Here is a 22,992-nt window from a genome sequence, read left to right as displayed (position 1 = left end):
AGACTCGAACATCTATTTTCTGCCAAATACCGTACTAATGAAATGCCTTAAGCTAGTCATTAGAAAAATATTAAATTATTTCTGGCAAACCTATCTAGTGCCACATATTTGCCAATCTGATATTTCATAATGTGATTTTATTGAGAATTCATTTCCCAAATAATTAAAAACAACAGGTTTGCCATTGGGTTGTTATTTTCCACAAAATTAATGACAGGTCTGCATGTAAAATTGATTAGAAGAATTTTTGAATTATATTTTTTTTTAGTTTAGTTTATCTATATGTTAGTATTTTGCAATTTTGAAGGTCTTAAGGGCATTTTTAGCCCCTGCCACTGGCGAAAGAGCATAGCTGAAAGCTATCCTCTTTCAAATGTGGGTCTACATCTCTTGGAGACCTTTCCAACGAGATCAACGGCTCATAGTTTCGAGTCCCGAGTAGAAAGTTATGTCTAGTTGAAGTTAGGATAAATTTTCATATAGTTTTTTTGAAAATTTCGTAGTTTTTAGATTTTATTATGTAATAAACAAATGTGACTGTTGGGCTTCGATTCTCAAGAGGTCTCTGTGACCCTTGGAATCTCATGAACTTCTATATGTTGGATTTTCGAATGAAATAGATTACTTTTTGGCTTGCTTCAATTCTATGATTTCTGATTCTTGTAAACAGAATTTACAATACCGCAGGTTCTCACTCAGGTGTTGTCATCCGAATCCATAATTCGGATCAGTGGTATTAGAGCAAGTTCGCTCCTGTATGTCATATCACACGCGATCAACATATCAAAGATTGGGCTTGGAAACAAGGAATCCTTCAGACTACCTTCCTTTGAGACGCAGACGATCGCAGATGGCTAAGTTGCAGACAGACGATGACATTAAAACATTAGTTGAAGATGCACTAGCAAAACAACGTGAAGAAATGATGGAGCAGTTCAAGCAAATGCTGGAAAGTCGTGGGTCACAAGCAAACCCACCATTCATAGGGCATACACCATTCAAGGTGCAAGTGAATTTCGATATACCCACATTCCAAGGAAAGATCGATGCAGATGCTGTTGATGATTGGGTTTCAAAACTGGAAAGATATTTCTCTGTCAATCAATTTTCAGATGAAGAGAAGATAACTTTCGCTCTCTTGAAAGCTGAAAACCATGTGAAAGATTCGTGGGAAGCAAAGTTAGCATCCAAGGCAACAGAAAATGGCAGCACTTTTATTTTTGATCAAAAACCCACATGGGGAGAATTCATGGAGCACATAAAGGAAGAATATTTTCCTATTGACACATATGAACAGAAATATATGCAGTGGCAATTGCTTCGACAGAAGAAGGACCAAACTGTTCAGGAATATACTAATATGTTTCATGCCTTAATAGCAAAGCTTGGCATCAGAGATTCTGAGAAGCACTGAGTTTTAAAATATCAGAGTGGACTCTACAGGTACATCCAAACCGAAATGGAATTCCTGAACATAGAGACTTTACCTAGTGCATATAAATTTGCTACCAAAATTGAGGATAAATTCAAACAGAAAGGAAGGAGAGATAATTTCACAAACAATAGATGGAAGAGTGAAGGTGGCAAAACTACATGGAAACAAACCTCTAAGGAACCCTCTCCCAATTCACCCACAAAAAAAACATGGAGTATGAAGAAGACACAAGAAAACGGTACGTGGTGTGAATTCCATAAGAGTCCCTTGCATAATACAAGAGATTGCAAAACCATCAAAAGCTTAATGATGGAGAAGCATGAAGACAAGGCAGAATCTAAGGTGGCAGAAATATGCACAGAAGGAAATCACGAACAGGTCATTGAGGCTGATCCATATGCCACGGTAGCTACTACAAGGATATTGCCCCGGGAGGATGAGGAGAGATTGTTCCATTCACAAATGTGGGTCGGAGGAAAAGCTCTGCACTTTATTGTTGATAGCGGAAGTCAAAAGAACCTAATATCAGCAGAGACTGTGAAGAGACTGAATCTGAAAACAACAACCCACCCGCAACCCTATTCAATGGGATGGGTTAGTCAAGGAAGAGATATCCAGGTGCACCAGCAGTGTCGCCTTTCATACTCCATAAAGCCTTTCAAAGATGAGGTAATTTGTGATGTGGCACCCTTAGATGTTTGTGATGTTCTGTTGGGACAACCATATATGTACCAACGACATGGTGTTTATGAGTCCAGGCCTCGCAGCATGACCATCAAATTACGTGAGCAGAAATACCGAATACTAGAGGTAAGCCTTGCATACACTACCTCTTTGATTAGTGCCAAGCAATGTAAGAGGTTAGTTGCCAAAACGGGAACATTCATTTTATTGATGATTCGTTCTGAAGAAGAAAGGAAATCTGTTTATAATTCCCACACCATCGCAAACACCACAACACTGCAGAAAAAATCTATGGATCAAATTTTGATGAAATATGACAATCTGTTTAAGTTACCAACTGGGGTACCTACACACTGCCAAGTGAGACATACTATTGATGTGATACCAGGAACTCCATTACCTAATGAACCAGTCTACCATAGGTCAGTATTAGAGAATAATGAGATTAAGAGGCAAATACAAGAATTGATTGAGAAGGGACATATTCGTCCAAGTGCATCACCCTGCGGCAGCCCCATTGTTCTAGCAAAGAAAAAGGATGGAACCTGGAGACTTTGTATTGACTATAGGGCCTTGAATAAAATTTCAGTCAAAAATAGGTATCCACTTCCCCGGATAGATGACCTCTAGAGGGGCCCGATTCTTTACCAAAATTGATTTGAAATCAGGGTACCATCAAGTACCAATTGAATCAACAGATGTGTGGAAGACAACATTCAAATCTAAAGAGGGATTGTTTGAATGGCTAGTGATGCCTTTCGGTCTAACAAATGCTCCAGCGACATTCATGAGAATGATGAATGATATACTTAGACCATTCACTGATTCCTTCGTGGTGGTATATCTAGATGACATACTCATCTTCAGCAGAACTTGGGAGGAACATTTGCAACAGGTGGAAAACATTCTCTCAACCTTGCAAGAACATGGGCTTTATGCAAACAAAGAAAAGTGCTCCTTTGGTATGCAGAGTATCAGATACTTAGGATATGTTATTGACAGTGAGGGTGTCCATGTTGATCCAGAGAAGATACAGGTGATTAAGGACTGGCCGTCTCCTAGAAATCTCACAGAGTTACGAAGTTTCCTTGGGTTAGCAAACTTTTATCGCAGGTTTGTGTTGGGATTTTCCCATCTGTCTTGGCCTCTAAATCAATCATTGAGGGGGGGAACACAAGCAAAGTTTAAATGGACAAGTGCTCAACAAGAAGCATTCGAGGGGCTAAAATGAAGGTTATGTTCTGCACCAGTTTTATCTCTTCTTGACCTACAACAGCCATTTGAAATACAAACAGATGCTTCAGAATATGCTCTAGGGGCAGTCCTCATGCAACCTGGTCATCCAGTTGCATATCACAGTCAGACATTTTCTGATACAGTGCGTCGATATGCTACTTACGACAAGGAACTGTATGCTATTGTTCAAGCCTGTAAGCAGTGGAAACATTACATTCTGGGTAAGGAGATTGTCATCCACACAGATCACAAACCCCTTCAATTTTTGCAAACACAAGGGAAGTTGCAGAATGATCGACATCAATGATGGTCAGCATATCTTCAACAATTTCACCTCAATATTTGCCACAAGAAGGGAAGCACTAATAAAGTAGCAGATTATTTGAGCAGGCCTCCAATTGCAGCCATAACTATGGTTTTGAACTCATGTGGTCATCAAACTGAAGCCTGGGCTTGTTTGCAGTAGAACGATGCTGAATTTGCAGATGTTTATAATCAATTAGTGAAGGGACAGCAAGTGAATGATTTCTATTTGCAGGATGGAATGCTTTGTCACCTTGGCCAAATCTGTGTGCCCAATGCAGAACGCAAAAAATTGATATGGGAAGCTCACTATAGTAAGGTTGCTGGTCACTTTGGTATAGGTAAGACTACTGCTATACTTCAGAAGTATTTCTATTGGCCAAAATTACGGAATGATGTTATTTCATATATTCAAGCCTGTACTGCATGTGCTATTGCTAAGCCTGCCAATCGTAAACTTGGGCTGTACTCACCACTTCCTGTTCTTGAAAAACCTTGGCACTCAGTTTCTATGGACTTTATGTCTGGTCTTCCTACCACCAAAAGAGGCCATGATTGTGTGTATGTTGTGGTAGATAGGTTCTCAAAAATGGCAGTAATAGTGGCATGTAAAAAAACCATTTCTGTAGAGGACACTGCAAAGCTATTCTTTGAATACATTTGGGTTCATTTTGGCCTGCCGAATACCATTATCTTGGATAGAGACAGCAGGTTTCTTAGTAAGTTCTGGTCTACACTATGGGAAAAGATGGACACAAAATTGATAAAGTCTACTGCTTTCCACCCTCAAACAGATGGCCAAACAAAGGTAGTGAACCAGATGATCATACACATCCTACGAATGTATCACTCAAAACATCCCCGCACATGGGATGAAACTCTTCCATATGTTCAGCATAGCTACAACAGGGCAATTCATAGTTCAATTGGCCACAACCCATTTGAGGTTTGTCTTGGTTATCAGCCACTTGCACCCATGGATGTTGCTATACCACTTATTCAACCTGATCTAGTTCCACATGTTGGTAAGGAGGAAGATAAGGCAACCCAGTTCATCGATAGAATTCATCATTTACAACAAGAAGTTCATGAAATTTTGGAACACACCAATAAGAAGTATAAGGAGAGACATGATGAGCATCGTACTCCTCATAATTTTCAAGTCGGGGACAAGGTGTGGTTGCATATCCAGAAGGAACAATTGCAGGGTGCCAATAGGAAGCTTCGTCCTCTGCGTTATGGGCCATACACCATCATCAAGCAAGTTGGTGATAATGCTTTTGAGCTTAATTTACCTCCATTTCTGGGTCTTCATCCAGTCTTCAATGTGGAACTCTTGAAGCCATATTTCCCTCCACTATAGATGTTGCAGATGTGGCAGAACCAATCTCCACTACAGAATTGAATCCAAATGCAGCTACCCCATTCCAATGCGATCAGATTGTGGACACCATGGTGAAAACACTCAAACAGCAGCAGATTTACTTGTACAAAGTGGTTCGAGTAGGGCAGATTGCTCAACAAGGAAAGTGGTTTACCAGAGAGCAGCTTCAAGAACATTTTCCTCATCTCATTCAAAGTGTTGATGCAATGGGGCCCATTGCTTTCCAAGGGGGAAGTAATGATCAGAAGAATTTTTGAATTATATATTTTTTTAGTTTAGTTTATCTATATGTTAGTATTTTGCAATTTTGAAGGTCTTAAGGGCATTTTTAGCCCCTGCCACTGGCGAAAGAGCATAGCTGAAAGCTATCCTCTTTCAAATGTGGGTCTACATCTCTTGGAGACCTTTCCAATGAGATCAACGGCTCGTAGTTTCGAGTCCCGAGTAGAAAGTTATGTCTAGTTGAAGTTAGGATAAATTTTCATATAGTTTTTTGAAAATTTCGTAGTTTTTAGATTTTATTATGTAATAAACAAATGTGACTGTTGGGCTTTGATTCTCAAGAGGTCTCTGTGACCCTTGGAATCTCATGAACTTCTATATGTTGGATTTTCGAATGAAATAGATTACTTTTTGGCTTGCTTCAATTCTATGATTTCTGATTCTTGTAAACAGAATTTACAATACCGCAGGTTTTCACTCAGGTGTTGTCATCCGAATCCATAATTCGGATCAAAAATATATTAGTCAGAACTTTGAAAAATTCCCAGATCTAATGAAAATTGTTTCTTTTTGCTTCGTTTAAATCATTGCAGCTTGGGGTCTTTTCTCTTAAAAATTTGCAAAGTCAAATATGTATAGCTTCATATTTAAACATATAACTAGCTAGTTTCTCTTAAATAAAAAAAGAAGAAAGAAGAGGAAACAGACGAAATGAATGCTCATAAATGACCTAAGCGTGTCAACTGGACTCGAAGGTACATTGAGTTACAATAGGAAAGTATTTGGATAGAAAGAATTCCAGACTCCATATTTGAATGAACTCTGGACACTAAAATGATGTAAACATAAGTAGAAAGGAATCAAGGGATATAACCAAACTCAAAGCAGTTGAATCCGAAACCATGTGATCAAAGTTGCAAGTACAAACAGTCATGTTAATGGCCTAAATTCTATGCACAATTTAGATTAATTTGTTTAGTTACATCAATAAGCTATTGAAATTGACATTGTTTATCAAAAGAAAATGAAACACACGACTAGCTACCTTGTGCTTTGCTGAAGATCACAGCATTTAGGGATCAGGCACAATGGTCAGCTTTTAGGGAACAGGCACAAAGGTTACGATTACTCTTTAAATGATTAATACATAGGACAATTAGACAAATAAACTGCGAGGTATATTAGGAGTTTATGGGTTTTAGTTTTAACTTATCTCAGCCATGTTCTGTGATATTTCTGGGTTATAAGCTGTTCATTTCAGTGAGTGTATTTATTATCTATGATTTTCAGGTGAATCATAGCATAAGATTCACCTTGCTTTGAAACAATAGTTGCAGTGAAGCATATCCTCAATCTTCAATTATATTTTGATTTCAAAAGTTAAACATTATACATAGTTCATTCTAAGTTGTAATACATGGATTCAACATGGTCTAGGTCACTTGAATATCTTCTATTGGACTTCATTGAGGTCACAAAGATGGAAGCGAATAGATGTTTTGAATTGATTGTTTATAAGAACGCATTATTGCATCCTCTATTGATCCTGATTTATAGCTTTGAGTTGTTTGTTGACTAAAGTTTATTTTTTTGGAAAATTTGTAGGTACCATCATTTCCTGATGATATGGCTATGAACCTGATAGAAGAAGAGCTAGGACGGCCTTGGACAGAAATATATTCAGAGCTTTCCCCATCTCCAATTGCTGCTGGTAATTTCAATTATCACTGTAGCTACACTTTACACTATCAACCATTAATTCTATACGAATGCTGGCAATACATCATATATGCGATAAAATAACAACCCATGATTCTTGAATTTAAAGTCCCTGAAACTTTCTGTGGTGTTAAACTGTCAATCATGAGTTCTATATGAATGCTGGCAGTACATTATATATGCGATAAGTAATGACTCATGATTCTTGAATTTAAACTCCCTTAGTTTTCTTGTGTTTTTCGAACCATTCATAGCTTTGGTCCATGAGGAAGTAACACAGATTTCACTTTGCTTGCTTCTTACAGGATTCTGAATATTCTGATCATTACTAATGGAACTGTTTCCTATACAGCATCTTTAGGCCAGGTCTACAAAGGCCGACTGAAGGAAAATGGTGATCTGGTTGCTGTAAAAGTACAACGCCCTTTTGTTCTGGAAACAGTGACAGTTGATTTATTTATTATTCGCAAGTTAGGGATGGCTCTCCGCAAGTTTCCACAAGTAAATGACTTCAACTTTTTTCTTGTTCAAAGTAATTGGCAGGAAAAGCTTTAGTGTTATTTTAAGCAGAGAGTACTCATGCATTAAAATTTGATGCTTCTTATCTGTTTACCTGTACTTTTGTAAATTAAAAAGGAGAAACAAAAATGATTGCTTTGATTTCGAGAAATTTAGTAGTGCACTTACTGGTTGCTTAACTTTTCATTGACCTTCTTTACAGATTTCAATTGATGTTGTTGGACTCGTAGATGAATGGGCAGCCCGTTTTTTTGAAGAGCTTGACTATATAAACGAGGGTGACAATGGAAATCGGTTTGCAGAAATGATGAAGGAAGACCTTCCTCAGGTGTATATTGTTGACCATTGCTTCAATGTAATTTCCTTGATAGAGATCCCTATTCATGCATAGCAGAGCATTGCAATTTGCAAAAGTAATTTTTTTGGTTGGAATGTGGAAGGAAGGGATGAGAAAATAAAAAGCATGCTTTGACAATTTTCCAACTAGCTGATGGGAAAAAAGGGAGTTTGTTGTTTGTTTTAACTTTACCTCTATTGGGTTCATTAAAAATGAATATGTTAAGCATAATCATTTTATGAATTAGAAATTTTGAATGTCAATGTGTGTTATGGAGTCTTGGGGAAAATAAATTTAGGGTGCAGGACTCCATTGTCCTGAGTCATGAATTACGATCACTTTATCATTCAAAATTAGATATCCACGTTCCTCACCATGCTTGTAAACTTAAAAAGAAGGCAAATTTCAATGAATCAAAGAGATAAAGGATCACAAGTATAACATGTGTACCTGAGGATAATTATCTGAGAATTCAGGGGAACACTATTGAGAGTTTTTATTTATTTCATGCAAACCACAGATTCAGTTAAGCTAAATGTTTCATGCCTAGTTTCTCATATTGCCACCTTACCTATAATCTATGTATAATTTAAAGACTTTAACTGTGATTTTGCATAGAAAACAAGCACTGTTATCATTCTTGCCTTGCTATTTCATTATCTTGAACAGAAAATTCCCTTGTTTTAGAATAAAACAAAATAATTTTCAAGATTGCAGGTGGTTGTGCCCAAAACATATTCCCAGTACACCTCAAGGAAAGTTATAACTACAGGATGGGTTGATGGGGAAAAGCTGTCACAAAGCACAGCAGATGATGTTGGGCAACTGGTAAACGTTGGTGTAATATGCTATCTCAAACAGGTTTGCATACTTAATCCATCAATTATTCATATTGTTTAATGTATTTTGGTAATTTTGTTTTCCATTTAAGGTCAACTGTTATTGTTTTAGTGCTGTAATCCTTACATTCCTTTTTCTCATCCCATATACTTAAAGGGTAAAGGGATGAGAGAACTGATTCTCATAAAGAGAGCACAGTTATTTTTTTGCATCTATGCTTTGTTGCAATACATAAGAATTGTATTTTACTCAATTTCTTTCTTATATGCATGTTAAGCTTCATGAAATTTTGATTAGATTTCTTTGGCTGCCTAAAAAGTGGGCATCTATTATGCCGCTCTTTCCTTTCCCCAAAAAATCTCACACGAATTGAAGTTCAAACTAGTCATCAAAGGAAAAAAGGTGGGCATTTCAACTATACTAATTATACGAGTTACTAGTCAGAATGTATGGTGAAATACATTCCTCAGTGTTTCAGATCTAAACATACAATCCATTACAAAAAAGAAATAGTTGATGCACGATAGATCCCATATTGGGGTTTTGTATAGGTTTTAGGGAGCAATTGTTAGTGCATTAAGTTACCTTTATTAAAATTCCCAACCATCTCCCACGATATCAAATAAGAATAATAAAACATGTTAGGGGTATATAAATGCAAAACTAATTAATTATATTAATATGAAAGTTGCATGCACACAGATATAGATATGGTATCGGATATGGATATGATCCCAACCATCTCCCACGATATCAAATAAGAATAATAAAACATGTTAGGGGTATATAAATGCAAAACTAATTAATTATATTAATATGAAAGTTGCACGCACACAGATATAGCTATGGTATCGGATATGGATATGGCCGTTTTTGTATGGATACGGCTGGATGCAACATTCATAAAAAAACACATACACATATTTAACATAATTTTTTTAGTTATTAGAGGAGATTTTCACTACTTAAAAAGCAACATAGACATGTAATTGCTACATAAATAATTATATGTTGATTTGACAATTTACAATATACAAAAAAAAAAAAAATACAAACCAGGACCTATAATTTAAGTAATAATAATGTCATTTAAATCTAAACTAGAATAAAATAAAGTAAAATTTAAATATAAATTAAAATGAAAAATATCTACATATATAAAAAATTAAAATCTTATATATAAAGAACTAAATAAACAATAATAATCTAAACTTAAAAAATGAAAAATTTGCAAAAAGAAAATTGCATGAATGAAGTTTTTTAAATTAAGTTTAGGAAGGTTCATGTTAGACGTTTTAAAAATCAAATCATACAGTTTTCGACATTGCTTGAAAATTAGTGTTTTTTGGGCGTGGGTATATCCTACTACTTTAATTAATATCAATCAAATTAACTAGTTAGAATATATTTTTTTTTTATACAAAAATTAATTAGTTCATTGATACAATTAATTAAACCAAATTAATTAGTGAGGTGATTATTGTTAGAATAATATTTCTTTATATTGTTTAATGGTCAATTATGTTGTAATTAGTTGGTCTACAATAGTTAGTAGTTAGAGGTAGTTGGAAACTTAAATCTCTACAGTAATTTGTAATCCCTTTATATTGTAATCCTTCTTTTTTGCTAATGTAACTAAGAATTACTAGTTCACTTCATGAGCACGGTATCAGAGCCTTAGGCTATTTTTTCGAATTTTTTTATAATTCGAATTTTTTTTTAAGTGAACTTTTTGAAGAAGATTGTGTTTTCTAAAACCCGTCTAGAGTTTTCCAGTGCCTGTCGCGAATTCATCAGGGTTTGGTGACCTGTTTCTATGTTCCGCGCACACGACCCTTCTCCTACATTTTTTCGTGGGTTGCTTTCTGTGTTTCGTGGGCGATTTCCGCGACTTTTCTTTGTATAATTGCGTTTTTTCGCGCCTGTTGATGTGTGTTTTATGCACATAACATTCAGAATAAAATACCAAAGCACTTTACCCTCTCTTGAACAAAATCACCTCAGATGCTAAGGATAAGATCAACTAAAATGATTGCAAGGTTTCTACAGTCAGGTCTTGACGAGTGGGTAACTCAAATGGTCGATGTAAATTGCTGTTTTCACTTGGGGACTTACACAATTGTTTGAATTAACTTCATTTATCATGATATGGAATGGCTGTGCTGATAACTTAGGATATGGCAATGTAGTTCTGGACTCAATTCTAACAAGACTTACTAAAAAATGGCAAAAGCGAATAGGGGTTAGGAAATCTATTCTAAGCCTAGGAATGTAGGAAATGATGAACAAATTTAGTGGAATCAAACTAGGCAAGGTCTCACCATCAAATCGAACAGATTTTGACACGAGCTTAGTGCAATCATCTAGGGTATACTTCATAGATTTTTCAAACTATTACCATCAAGCATTGAGACCTGTGAAGTTTTGATAAGATTATAATAGGTAGGTAATTTAAATTTAATTTGAACTTTAATCTTTGATTGAGGTCAATTCAAACTATGCATGATGGAAATCCAATCTGCAAGAGATATATTGCATTCACGGGAAGTTAGTATCACAAACTAATGTATGTATATGTCTTAGACTGCTGTATATTAATTGCCACGATCTATAGGTGTACTTCGATCTGCAGGGTGAATACTTAATTCGATCTGGATTATTATCTTCTGTTGTATGTATATTATTGACGATTACCAACGACGATATCATACATTCCAAAGGAATTTGTATCATACTTATATATGATACCAGATGACTTCCTAAGAAGTCGTAACTCTACACCAAGAGACGTGAAGGCAAAGGGATACAAGCCAATTCATAATTGTAATCGGGTTTACTTCCAAACTGATTCAATTATAATCAGTTATGTATAATCGATTTAGTTAATATGATAACAAATCGATTAATAACAGATCAACTATCAATCAATGTAATAACAGATATGATATTAACCGATCATCGATTGTGTAAGGTAAATAGATAATCGAATACATACGTCTATGGTAAACATAACATGGTAAATGGTAATCACAACTGATCTTTGATAGCAAGTTAAATTACGAATCATACTTAATTAAAGTAAGTAGAATCACCAAATATCCAAGGCCAATAGGCCAATTAGACAGATGGATTAGCTAGGTTGGTTAGATGAATCCGACCGTAGCTATAATATCTTCAACACTCCCTCTTAGCTAGGAAGGAATTCTTCTATCCTTCAAATAAGTTATATTACATATTGTGAACACAATAGCTTCATCTATTGTGTGAGAGAAAGTTATTACCTTACTGTGATATCAGGAGTTTTGGCATATCCATGGATATCACGTCACATGATATCCACCATAAATCTTTTATTGTAATATCCACCATTATGGCTTGTCCACGGATATCACATCTCATGATATCCACCATCATGGTATATCTAAAGATATTACTTCATGGCATTTCCACGGATTTCACGTCACATGAAATCCACCATGAATATCTCTTTATGTAGTATCCACCATTATGGCTTATCCATGGATATCACATCTCATGATATCCACCATTATGGCATATCCATAGATATTACTATTTAGAGATATAAACTATTATGACATATCCATAGATATCACGTCCCATGATATCCATCATAATGGTATGATCAATCAATATCGTAAGATCGTCACCTTATGATAATGATCAGATGTACAAGTGTTCATTATTGAGAGATCATCACCTCACAATAATGTTCACAGGGGCTCATCAAGCACTGAACCAATGTTGTCATGGAGTCACACACATGACACTAATCATGAACCATATCAGATTAATAAGATTACATTAATAAGAGTTTACACTTTAAACATCTTAGAGAATACATTAGTACTATTAAAACAAATCAATGTTGTTGAGACTCAATCTTAGCTAGAGCTACATTTTCTACCATACCAAGCTTACCTCGAAAGCATGCAAATTTTATTCTAGCAAGAGGCTTGGTGAGGATATTTGTAGTTTGTTCATCTGTACTAACATATCTCAACTGAATAACATTCCTTTCCATCATGTCTCTAACATAATGATAAGGAATCTCCACATGCTTTGTTTTGTCATGAAACACAGGATTGACAGAAAGCTTTATACTTTTCTGATTGTCACAATGGATGATAGTAGGGTCTAAGGATTGTCCAAACAATCCTACAAGAAGTTTTCTGAGCCACACAACTTCTCGAGTCCCCATGGATGCTGCAATATACTCTGCTTCTGTGGAGCTGAGTGCAACTGAAGATTGCTTCCTACTGAACTAGGAAATCATAGCCAAGCCCAAACGGAAACAACATCCTGATGTGCTTTTTCGATCAATTACACTCCCAACCCAATCAGAATCAGTATACTCATGAAGGTTCAGGTCCACATCATCATATTTTAAACCATATCCAATTGTGCCACGCAGGTATCTCAGAATATGATTTGCTGCAACTAGGTGTATTTGTCTTGGTTTACTCATGAACTAACTAAGTGCACTCACTGCATAACAAATATCTGGTCTAGTGTTGACCAAGTACATCAAGGACCATCATTTGCTTGTAAAGTGTGGGATCTGCCAAGTCTGAATTATCTGCATCTTCTCTTAACTTATGCACGTTTGTTTCCATAGGTGTGACCATGGATTTACAATCTATCATTCCAAACCTTTTCAGAATGTCAATGGTATACTTCCCTTGACTTAGAATGATTCCATCAGATTTCTGCCATACATCTAAACCAAAGAAATAGTGTAGTAGACCTAGATCTTTCATATCAAATTCAGATGCCAACTCTTGCTTACATTTGATAATAAGATGATCTTCTCCTGTAATTAATAAGTCATCAACATAAAGAATTAGGATAAATATTTCTCTCTTAATTACCTTGAAATATAGGTTAGAGTCTGCATCATTCTTGGAGAAACCCAAGCCCAAAAGGTAATGGTCAATCCTCTCATACCAAGCATGAGGAGTTTAAGACCATACAATGCCTTCTTTAATTTACAAACATGAGACTCTTTCCCATGAATTATGAAACCCTCAGGTTGCTCAATGTAAACCTCTTCCTCAATCACACCATAGAGAAAGGCTGTCTTAACATCCATTTGATGGATCTTCCACCCTTTTGATGCAGCAATAGCAATCACAGTTATGACAGAAGTTTATCGGGCAACAGGAGCAAAGGTTTCTTCGTAGTCAATTCCCTCCTTTTGAGAAAATCCTCTAGCTACAAATTTGGCTTTATATTTTTCTATACCACCATCAAGAACATGTTTAATTTTGAAGAGCCATTTAGAGGAAACAACTGATTTACCTTCAGGTCTAGGAACAATGTCCCAAACATCATTCTTTAGAATAGATTGCTATTCTTTTGTCATAGCATCTTTCCAAACTTGAAAACTAGAAGCTTCCTCAACTCTAGTGGGTTCTGACTCAATGATTTCACTCATTAATGCAACATAGCTGGAGAGTTTGTGTGGTCTTTTACTTTCCTTGAAGGTTCCTTTTGGTGCTGCAAAGCCTTCAGCCTCTTGCATCATTTTTCTTGCCCAAAGAGGTTTTTTCCGGTTTACAACAATGTCTCTAGGTCCATCAGTAGGATCCAAGGGTTCATTTGAATCAACATCTTCCACAAGTTCACAAGTATCCCTCTGAATCTCAGGAGTATGGTCTTCTTCCATACTTTGAGGAGGCTCTTGATCTTCAATGTCTATCACATGGATATCCTTGGATTTTTTGAATGCAACATCTTCTTCAAAGATTACATCCCTACTCAACTCAATTAATTTTTGTCCTGGAATATATATCCTATAGGCTTTAGATGTTTCACTGTAGCTTACAAAAATTCCCTTCGTGCCTGAAGGTTCTAGTTTTGATCTTTTATCTTTGGGTATGTGTATGTATACTGGGCAACTAAAGATTCTCAAGTGGCTTATATCAGGTTTTACTCCAGTGAATGCTTCTTCGGGTGTTATGTTTCCCAAAATGCTGTGAGGGCTTCTATTTTGAATATAAACAACAGTTCTAGAAGCTTCAGCCCAAAAGGAGGTATGCAGATTTTGGTCATGTATCATGGCTTTGGCTGATTCTACAATGGTCCTATTTCTCCTTTATGCCACACCATTTGTTGAGGGTTATAGGGAACTCTAAACTCCCTCTTAATCCCAGCATGACTACAAAAGTTTCTAAAGTTATTAGAGGTATACTCTCCTCCATTATCTGATCTTAAGGTTTTGATTCTTTTCCCTGACATATTTTCAACTAGGGCTTTGAATTCCTTAGACCTCATTAGTACTTCATCAGATTCTTTACTTTTCAAAAAATATATCCAAGTTTTCCTATTATAGTCATCAATGAAAGTAACATGGTACAAGAACCCACCTAAGGAAGCTACTGTCATAGGCCCACATAAGTCTGAATGAATAAGTTCTAAAACATATTTAGATCTACTTTCACTGTTATGAAAAGTAACTTTAGTGTTCTTCCCCAAGGCACATCCTTTGCAAGTTCCTTCACGTTCTTGGTTAAGCTTGGGAAGTCCTGTCACCATCTTTTCCATCAAAGGCAGAGCATGAAAATGAAGATGCCCCAATCTTCTATGCCAAATCTCACATGTGTTTGAAGAATCATGAATTAGTGCTTGAGAAGAAGTAGTACAAAGTTGATAGAGACATCCATGGCGAACTCCTATAATTTGAGCCTTCTTTATGTTTGTCTTCTTGGTCCATGCTAGGACCTTGCCATCCATGAAAGCAATTTGGTAGCCTTTGTCTTCCAAGGCTGATATGGAGACCAAGTTTTTCTTAATCCCTGGTACGAAGAATACATCAGTCAATTGTATGGAGATGCCTGAATTTAGTTGTAGAGTAGAGGTCCCAACTCCTTTTACTGAATAGCTAGAGTCGTCTCCAATGGTAACTTTCTCATTTGATGTATTCTCCACCAAGTTATCTAGATGTTCTCTAAATTCCGTGATGTGGCGTGATGCCCCACTATCAGTTATCCAAGTGTTGTGACCGGTAGCCACATGACTTGAAAGAGCCGAATAGAAGATGAATCCATCTGAATCTCCTTGAGGAAGGGTTTCGTCAACATGTGCAATGGAAGCTTGAGGCATGGTCTTGGTAGGACACTTCATGGCATAGTGACCATATTTGTCACATCTGAAACATTGTACTTTTGACATATCCTTCCTTCGTTGAAACACCATTTGATTCTTTGTCTTTCTTTCTTTTGAAGTATCCTTTCTTCCCCTTCTTCTTGGTGGAGTGTGTGGCTAGAACATGAATGTCATCATTCGTGGAGCTTTGTCCAATCCCTCTTGTGATTAGTCTCGACTCTTCTTGAATGCAATCAGTTTTTAGACGATCAAACTTAGGAAGTTTAGATCGTGCACTTATCTCTTGAATGAATGATCCCCAAGAAGAAGGGAGACCATGGAGGGCCAACATGGTTAACTCTTTACTTTCAATTGTGTGACCAATGGTGGAGAGCTGGTCTCTTAGTTCTGTTATCCTCATGAAGTATGCGGTGATAGTTTCGTCCTTGATCATTTTAACATGGTGAAGTTGTTGCTTTAATGCGAGAGCTCTACTAGTGTTATTTATCTCAAACATTCTTTCTAATGATTTGAACATATCATAGGCCGTTTCCAATTTTGAGATAATTGGTACAATATGATCTTTCACTGCATCCACCAACATTTTCATAGCTTTATTGTTCTTTTTCATCCATTGGAGCTTTTCACTTTCTTCATCAGGTACAGGTATAGCTTTCTTCACGAATTCATCTAATTCGTTGTCTCTTAAGGCAAGCATGATCCTAAACTTCCAAGATACAAAGTTGGAAGCTCCTTCAAGACGATCCTCAAATCTAACACCATTCACCATTTTGATGTATAGAAGGGAGTTGAGAAATTCGAGGATATATGGAGAGTAGTCTCACCTATATAAATCTGATCTGATCTTTTCCTTATGCTGGCTCTGATACCATGTTAAGTTTTGATCAGATTATAATAGGTAGGTAATTTAAATTTTATTTGAACTTTAATCTCTGATTGAGGTCAATTCAAACTATGCACGGTGGAAATCCAATATGCAGGAGATATATTGCATTCACAGGAAGTGAGTACCACAAACTAATGTATGTATATGTCATAGATTGTTGTATATTAATTGCCACGATCTATAGGTGTACTCCGATCTGCAGGGTGAATACTTAATTCGATCTGGATGATTATCTTCTGCTGTATGTATAATATTTCAGAGGTCAATTCAAACTATGCACGGTGGAAATCCAATATGCAGGAGATATATTGCATTCACGGGAAGTGAGTACCACAAACTAATGTATGTATATGTCATAGATTGTTGTATATTAATTGCCACGATCTATAGGTGTACTCCGATCTGCAGGGTGAATACTTAATTCGATCTGGATGATTATCTTCTGCTGTATGTATATTATTGATGATTACCAACAACGATATCATACATTCCAAAGGAATTTGTATCATACTTATATATGATACCAGAGGACTTCCTAAGAAGTTGTAACTCTACACCAAGAGACGCGAAGGCAAAGGGACACAAGCCGATTCATAATTGTAATCGTGTTTACTTCCAAACCGATTCAATTATAATCGGTTATGTATAATCGATTTAGTTAATATGATAACAAATCAATTAATAACAGATCGACTATCAATCAATGTAATAACAAATATGATATTAACCGATCATCGATTGTGTAATGTAAATAGATAATCGAACACATACGTCTATGGTAAACATAACATGGTAAATGGTAATCACAACTGATCTCCGATAGCAAGTTAAAATACGAATCATACTTAACTGAAGCAAGTAACTAGAATCACCAAATGTCTAAGGCCGATAGGCCAATTAGACATTTGGATTAGCTAGGTTGGTCAGATGAATCCAACCGTAGCTATAATATCTTCAACAAGACCATCCAAGTTGATGCATAACAATGGATATGTAATAATCGAAGTTAAGTTTGCATAAATTTCCAGTTGACCACGCAAGGCGCACTTACAATCAGCAAGAGGCTAGTGGTATGGATTCATAGATTCCACACAAATATACTCAACAAATCTTTTAGGATAGGAACTGTGTATCGAAGGGGCAAGAGGACGAGCATGAGGCTGTCCAGAGAGCATTGAGGTTGGAAGAGCAAGCGGAACGGAGAAGGCGGTTACGGAGAATTGTCGAAGGAGATCGTGATGGTGGTGAGACATTGGTCGGAGATGGCCAAGTATCTGAATTGATTGAGAACACCCGACATTGTTTGGGGAACCTAACCCTCAACATTGGAAGAGATTGGCGACGGTAGCGAAGTGAAACTGTACACACTGTTTCGAAGGGATTCAAGAGGATCTGAGGTCGGAAGGACACGGAGCGAGGAGCACACTGAAGACAGAGGCGTAGGGGATACGGGAGTGGTTGGGAGTGTCAGGAGGACACTAGAGCACCGTAGCCAGAACGTTCTGTTCGGGTCTAGTGCATCGAAGCAGGGAGCAACTCCAACCGGACCTAGTGGACAAAGTGGGTCTTAGATTCGAACCGGACCAAGCACTCAAAGCGTGCCACCACAGGGAGTTAGGACAATGTCGAAGCAAAAAAAAATGCCGAAGTTTACGGGGGATGGAACGGAGGACCCCCGTACGTAATTGTAGAACGTGCTTAACAGTTTGGTCTGCCAATGGGTACTCAAACTAAGACAAGTGGGTGACTGTTGTGCGTTACACACGCTCCCTGTCGCCGACAGGGTCCCCCCTTTCCATGGTTTGAGTTTTTGATCGTTGTCCCGAGGATCCAAGCAGAGTTTCTCGTGTCTCTTCGAGCGAGTTCGTGACCAGTCCGTAAGCTGATCGACGTTGGAGTAATGAACCAGTGAATCCTCCTGACTGATCCGGCTTTCGGGCGTGAATGCCGAAAGCTTTGTTCCAAAATTTTAAAAGATTGCCTTGGATAGGCGTAAGATGGTAAGAACTAACGGACCCCGCCAACCCAGAGCTATAAGGCCAATTGCATAAAGTTTGCTACCCGACCCTTGCGAGGTTTGGGCAAAAGATGATTTTCGCCTCCTAAAGGATCAAATTGCTTGGCCGAGTGCCTGGGTATTTTGATGCCTCCCAAGTCTAAATTAGTGGAGTCTGGCGAACTTGGTGGGAGGTCCGACATTCTGTGTAAGTTTCCAAAATCCTCTAAGGAGCAGATCCCTCCCCCCCCGAGATCACCAATATAGGAGAACGATTTTCGGACCCCAGGTCCGAAGTTTTTAATAAAGGCGCTCACATTTCCAACCTTAGGTCCGAAGTTTTAAAAACAAATAAAAACGCGGAGGCGAGAGCGAAGTTCTAGCGAAAGTGAAGTTTAAAACATAAGGCGATCACTTTTCGGACTTTAGGTCCGAAGTTCAAACGAAAGTGAAGTTTAAAACAAAAGGCGATCACTTTTCGGACTTTAGGTCCGAAGTTTTAAAAACGAAGGAAAACGCGGAGGCAAACGTGAAGCGCGTTGATGAAGTCCGAGTTTCGGACCATTTAAGACACCAAACGCCCATCTTCGGACCCTTGAAGTTATGTCGCGGAGCTCACATTTCCAACCCCAGGTCCGAAGTTCTAACGAAAGTGAAGTTTAAAACATAAGGTGATCACTTTTCGGACTTTAGGTCCGAAGTTCAAACGAAAGTGAAGTTTAAAACAAAAGGCGATCACTTTTCGGACTTTAGGTCCGAAGTTTTAAAAACGAAGGAAAACGCGGAGGCAAACGTGAAGCGCGTTGATGAAGTCCGAGTTTCGGACCATTTAAGACACCAAATGCCCATCTTCGGACGCCTGAAGTTATGTCGCGGAGCTCACATTTCCAACCCCAGGTCCGAAGTTCGTTAAGCGCGGAGCTCATTTTCGGGCTTGAGGTCCGAAGTTCATAAAGCTTTTAACGCAAAGCCAGTTTTAGCGCAAACCACACCCTTTAACGGAGAGCCGAAGCTTTAAACCACGAAGCCAGTTTTAGCGCAAAGCGAAGTCTTAAACCACGGAGCCAAAGCTTTTAACGCGAAGCCGAAGTTTTAAACCCAGGTCCGAAGCCGCGAAGGGGAAGTGCGAAAGTTTTTTTTTAGAAACTGAACGAGCAGGTTGAGATCTCCATGGTTGCAAATAGCGTCCAAGCTCCGAATTTCGTGCAGACCGAGTAAAGCCAGGTTAAATCCGAAGCCTCCAAATTTGTCAAAATCCAAAGTTAGAAAGAATGCAATTCAAAATTTGAAAGAGCTCTCAAATCCGAAAAACGAGGTAAGACGCCGCATTACCCTCCCGTCAACCATTTAAAATTCAGATTGCTAGGGATAGAACCGTGTGAAATTGATAAATCCTCTTTCATCCGCCAAGCCGCGAAAATTTAAATAGAAAGGATAACCGTTGGGATTCAAATTTTGCAGGATCGTCCGTTCGCTTTGCGCGACGAGGTCCGGCAATCTCTCGTCATTCGCTCCCATCAGGTAAGTACGCTTTAACGCGTATGGTCATTTAAAATGTGTAAATCAAATAGGCAAATGCGCAAAATTTGAAATGCTTGGAGTCTGCATCTCCTTTTTATAAAGCGTTATTCGAACATCCGAAATTTAGGATTCATTCCCGAGGTTTGGCCAGAAACTGCATCTCTTTTCAAATTCAAACTTCTCATGTTTTGCCTCTGTTGAAAATTAATCCAAAAATTCGAAAGTGGTAATGCATAGTCATAAATCTTCAGGAATATGATGCTTTTAAAGTTAATCAAGTTGTTAGCCAAAATGATATTTAAACTAATCCCGGTCTGTTGAAGCACTTCTGTTATTATCTAACCCGCATTATCGTTCTTGTATCACCTTGTAATCCGTGTCTGGCTGTGCAGGGTAAATGCCTAAATCAGTGGCAGAATCATCAAAAACACCCGCTGCAGCCGAAACCTCACGAGCATCCAAATCAGACATCCCGCGGAAAGTTGAAAGAATGAAGTATCAATATCAGAGGGGAGGATTAAGAGAGTCGAAGGTCCAGAGCGTCTGGGACAACATTGGTGACACCGACCTTGGCCACATTGATATTCAGGACTTCAGGGATCGGGTCTTCTCGCCCAACGCATATGGCAGGCCTAGGCAAATGGTGGAAAGTGGTATCGCCCAAGCAGCAGGTTTTCCTCCAGCAATCCAGAACTATGAATTAGTAGTGGAGGCTGCACGGCATTACGAACCAAAGTCCAGATTAGTGCTTCTGGAAGATATGACTATTGCCGACTTCTCTCCTGAGGCTATTGGTGATGCATTTGATATCCCCTTTCCAAATAATCCCATAGCTACAACAATGGACGAGGCACAAGGGGCATATGATATGAACCCGGCCCGATGCAGGGCATTGATTAATGAAGAATGGTTCAAAGAGAAAAGGCCTCCGAACACCAGGATTGTGAAAAAGACCCTAAGGAGTGACTTTCATAATGAACATGGGGACATGGTCACCTTCCTAAGTCCAGCTACTTTGAAGAGTGGATGTTCTATTTTACAGAGCAGGTCTTTGCCGGAAAGTCTAAGTTTGACTGGGCCCAGATCATAAGTGATAACATCCACGCTCAGCTGATTGAGCTCGAGACAAAGAAGTACTTCACCATGACCTCCTATTTGGTCTATATGTTCGCAAAGAACCAGCCACTGCCAGGGTTAATAATGAAAGGTGAGATCGGGAATGGGCCTGGTCAGGTAAAGGTTTATGATTGCTACCTGCAGCTACACTACCAGGATATAGCTCAAAGGGAAAAGAACAGCCCAGCTTACGCGGTTGGTCAGTACGAACGCATCAACGACGCCTTCACAATGCGCCTAGTCAGGCTAATGCAGGGAGGGTTACACATAAGGCTCTCGGAGCAAGCTACCACTTTAGTGCAGAGGTATGGGGCCTGGTTCATTCAGTTCCCAAGGTTCTCCTACATCCGAATAGCTGGCTTCGATGGTGCCCCCCTTCGACTTCCGCGGTACCCAACCGATAAAGTAGTCCTCATGGAGGTGGCAAGACAATCACGCCCTGCCGGCATATTACTACGAGAGAGCAAGCAGGCTGGATTCGCATTTCCAATGATCATAGGCAGCCATGATGTCCAATTGAGAACCCCCACCCTAGCAGAGGAGTCCCTTGCAGAGCTAGCCTCTTATGGCCTACAGGAACATTTCCCAAGGAAATGTTTTGATCATGACAATTTGGCGAAGAGAGCTTACGGTAGGCACTACAGAGCAAAGGAGTCAATTGAAGATTATTGGAAAAATTGCTCCGATGACTACGAAGTCAGGCGACGGGAATATTCTAGATTGAGTGTGCAGCAAATGCGACTCTTTGAGTACCGTCAGGTCCCGGATCAGCTCACAGACTCGGGGAACTGCCTCCAAGTCCGAGAATTCGAGGCAGTAAGGCACCTCTTGCCAGGCGTTGATTGGTCTCAAGACCCAATCACGGATTTCGAAGCAGTTATGGCAGCCCCGGCAAGATACACAGATCAATGGTTACATCACCAGATCGAGAGGCTAGTCCATGAGGGGGTCCAGTTTACTTACCATCTGATGGGCAGTTTCGACTCTCAGTCTTCCGAAGACGAAAGGACATCAGCTGAGAAACCAGAGAAAAGAAAGAAAGCTAAGGCTTGCAGAGGGACTCGGACGTCCAAAAGAACAAGAAGGGAGAAGATTCCCATAAGGAGGCCAGAGACCACTTCATCTTCAAAGGACCCCAGTTCGTCCGACGATGCCATAGAATTGGATTGCATACCTGCTCCGCCTTCCCAGAGCGACATAGATGCATTCGAAGCCAATGATCCTCCTGCTCTAGATATGCCGGACACCGAGCAAAAGGACCCCAATTCGACCAAGCCGGGTGACCAAATAAAGGAAGGAGAAATCCCATCCACCCAGGGGATCGAAGTGCATGAACCTACCCAGCAGAGCCGTCACGAACTGCTACTCCTCCATGCAGCCAAGGATGACTCGACTGTCGAAGGGGAACAAAGAACAGACGAGATTCATGAGCTCGAGAGAACCAAGGAGCAACCGTCGCAGGAGGATGTCAGACAATTGTTCAGTGAAATAGGGGAGAACTCAGATGCAAACAAGGAGCTTCCTCCTTCTTTCACCCCTCCGATGGCGGGACGGCTGCTAATTTGTGATCAGCCGGTTGAGAGCATGGGAGAACAAGGTGCTAACTTAACCCTATCCTCAACCCAGACGGTGCCTCAAGAGTGGCTGATCGCCAGAGCTCAGCGCAGGG

The 22,992-nt window shown here is 38.8% G+C and overlaps 1 protein-coding gene across 2 annotated transcripts in view; it reads left to right on the top strand.

The window, feature by feature from the left end:
• Positions 1-22,992, top strand: part of LOC131027392 (uncharacterized) — a 197,294-nt gene that overhangs the window by 61,498 nt on the left and 112,804 nt on the right. Inside the window, exons 5-8 of one of the 2 annotated variants that reach the window (XM_057957431.2) lie at positions 6,870-6,975; positions 7,336-7,484; positions 7,705-7,857; positions 8,557-8,700. In XM_057957431.2, coding sequence (XP_057813414.2) covers positions 6,870-6,975; positions 7,336-7,484; positions 7,705-7,857; positions 8,557-8,700 — 552 coding nt within the window. The remainder of the gene's footprint in view (positions 1-6,869; positions 6,976-7,335; positions 7,485-7,704; positions 7,858-8,556; positions 8,701-22,992) is intronic. The other variant, XM_057957432.2, reaches the window with a different exon arrangement.

Source organism: Cryptomeria japonica, chromosome 1, assembly GCF_030272615.1.
Source record: "Cryptomeria japonica chromosome 1, Sugi_1.0, whole genome shotgun sequence".
NCBI classification, from domain to species: domain Eukaryota; kingdom Viridiplantae; phylum Streptophyta; class Pinopsida; order Cupressales; family Cupressaceae; genus Cryptomeria; species Cryptomeria japonica.
Note: the sequence above shows the minus strand (reverse complement) of the source record. Positions and strands in the feature narration are given on the sequence as shown.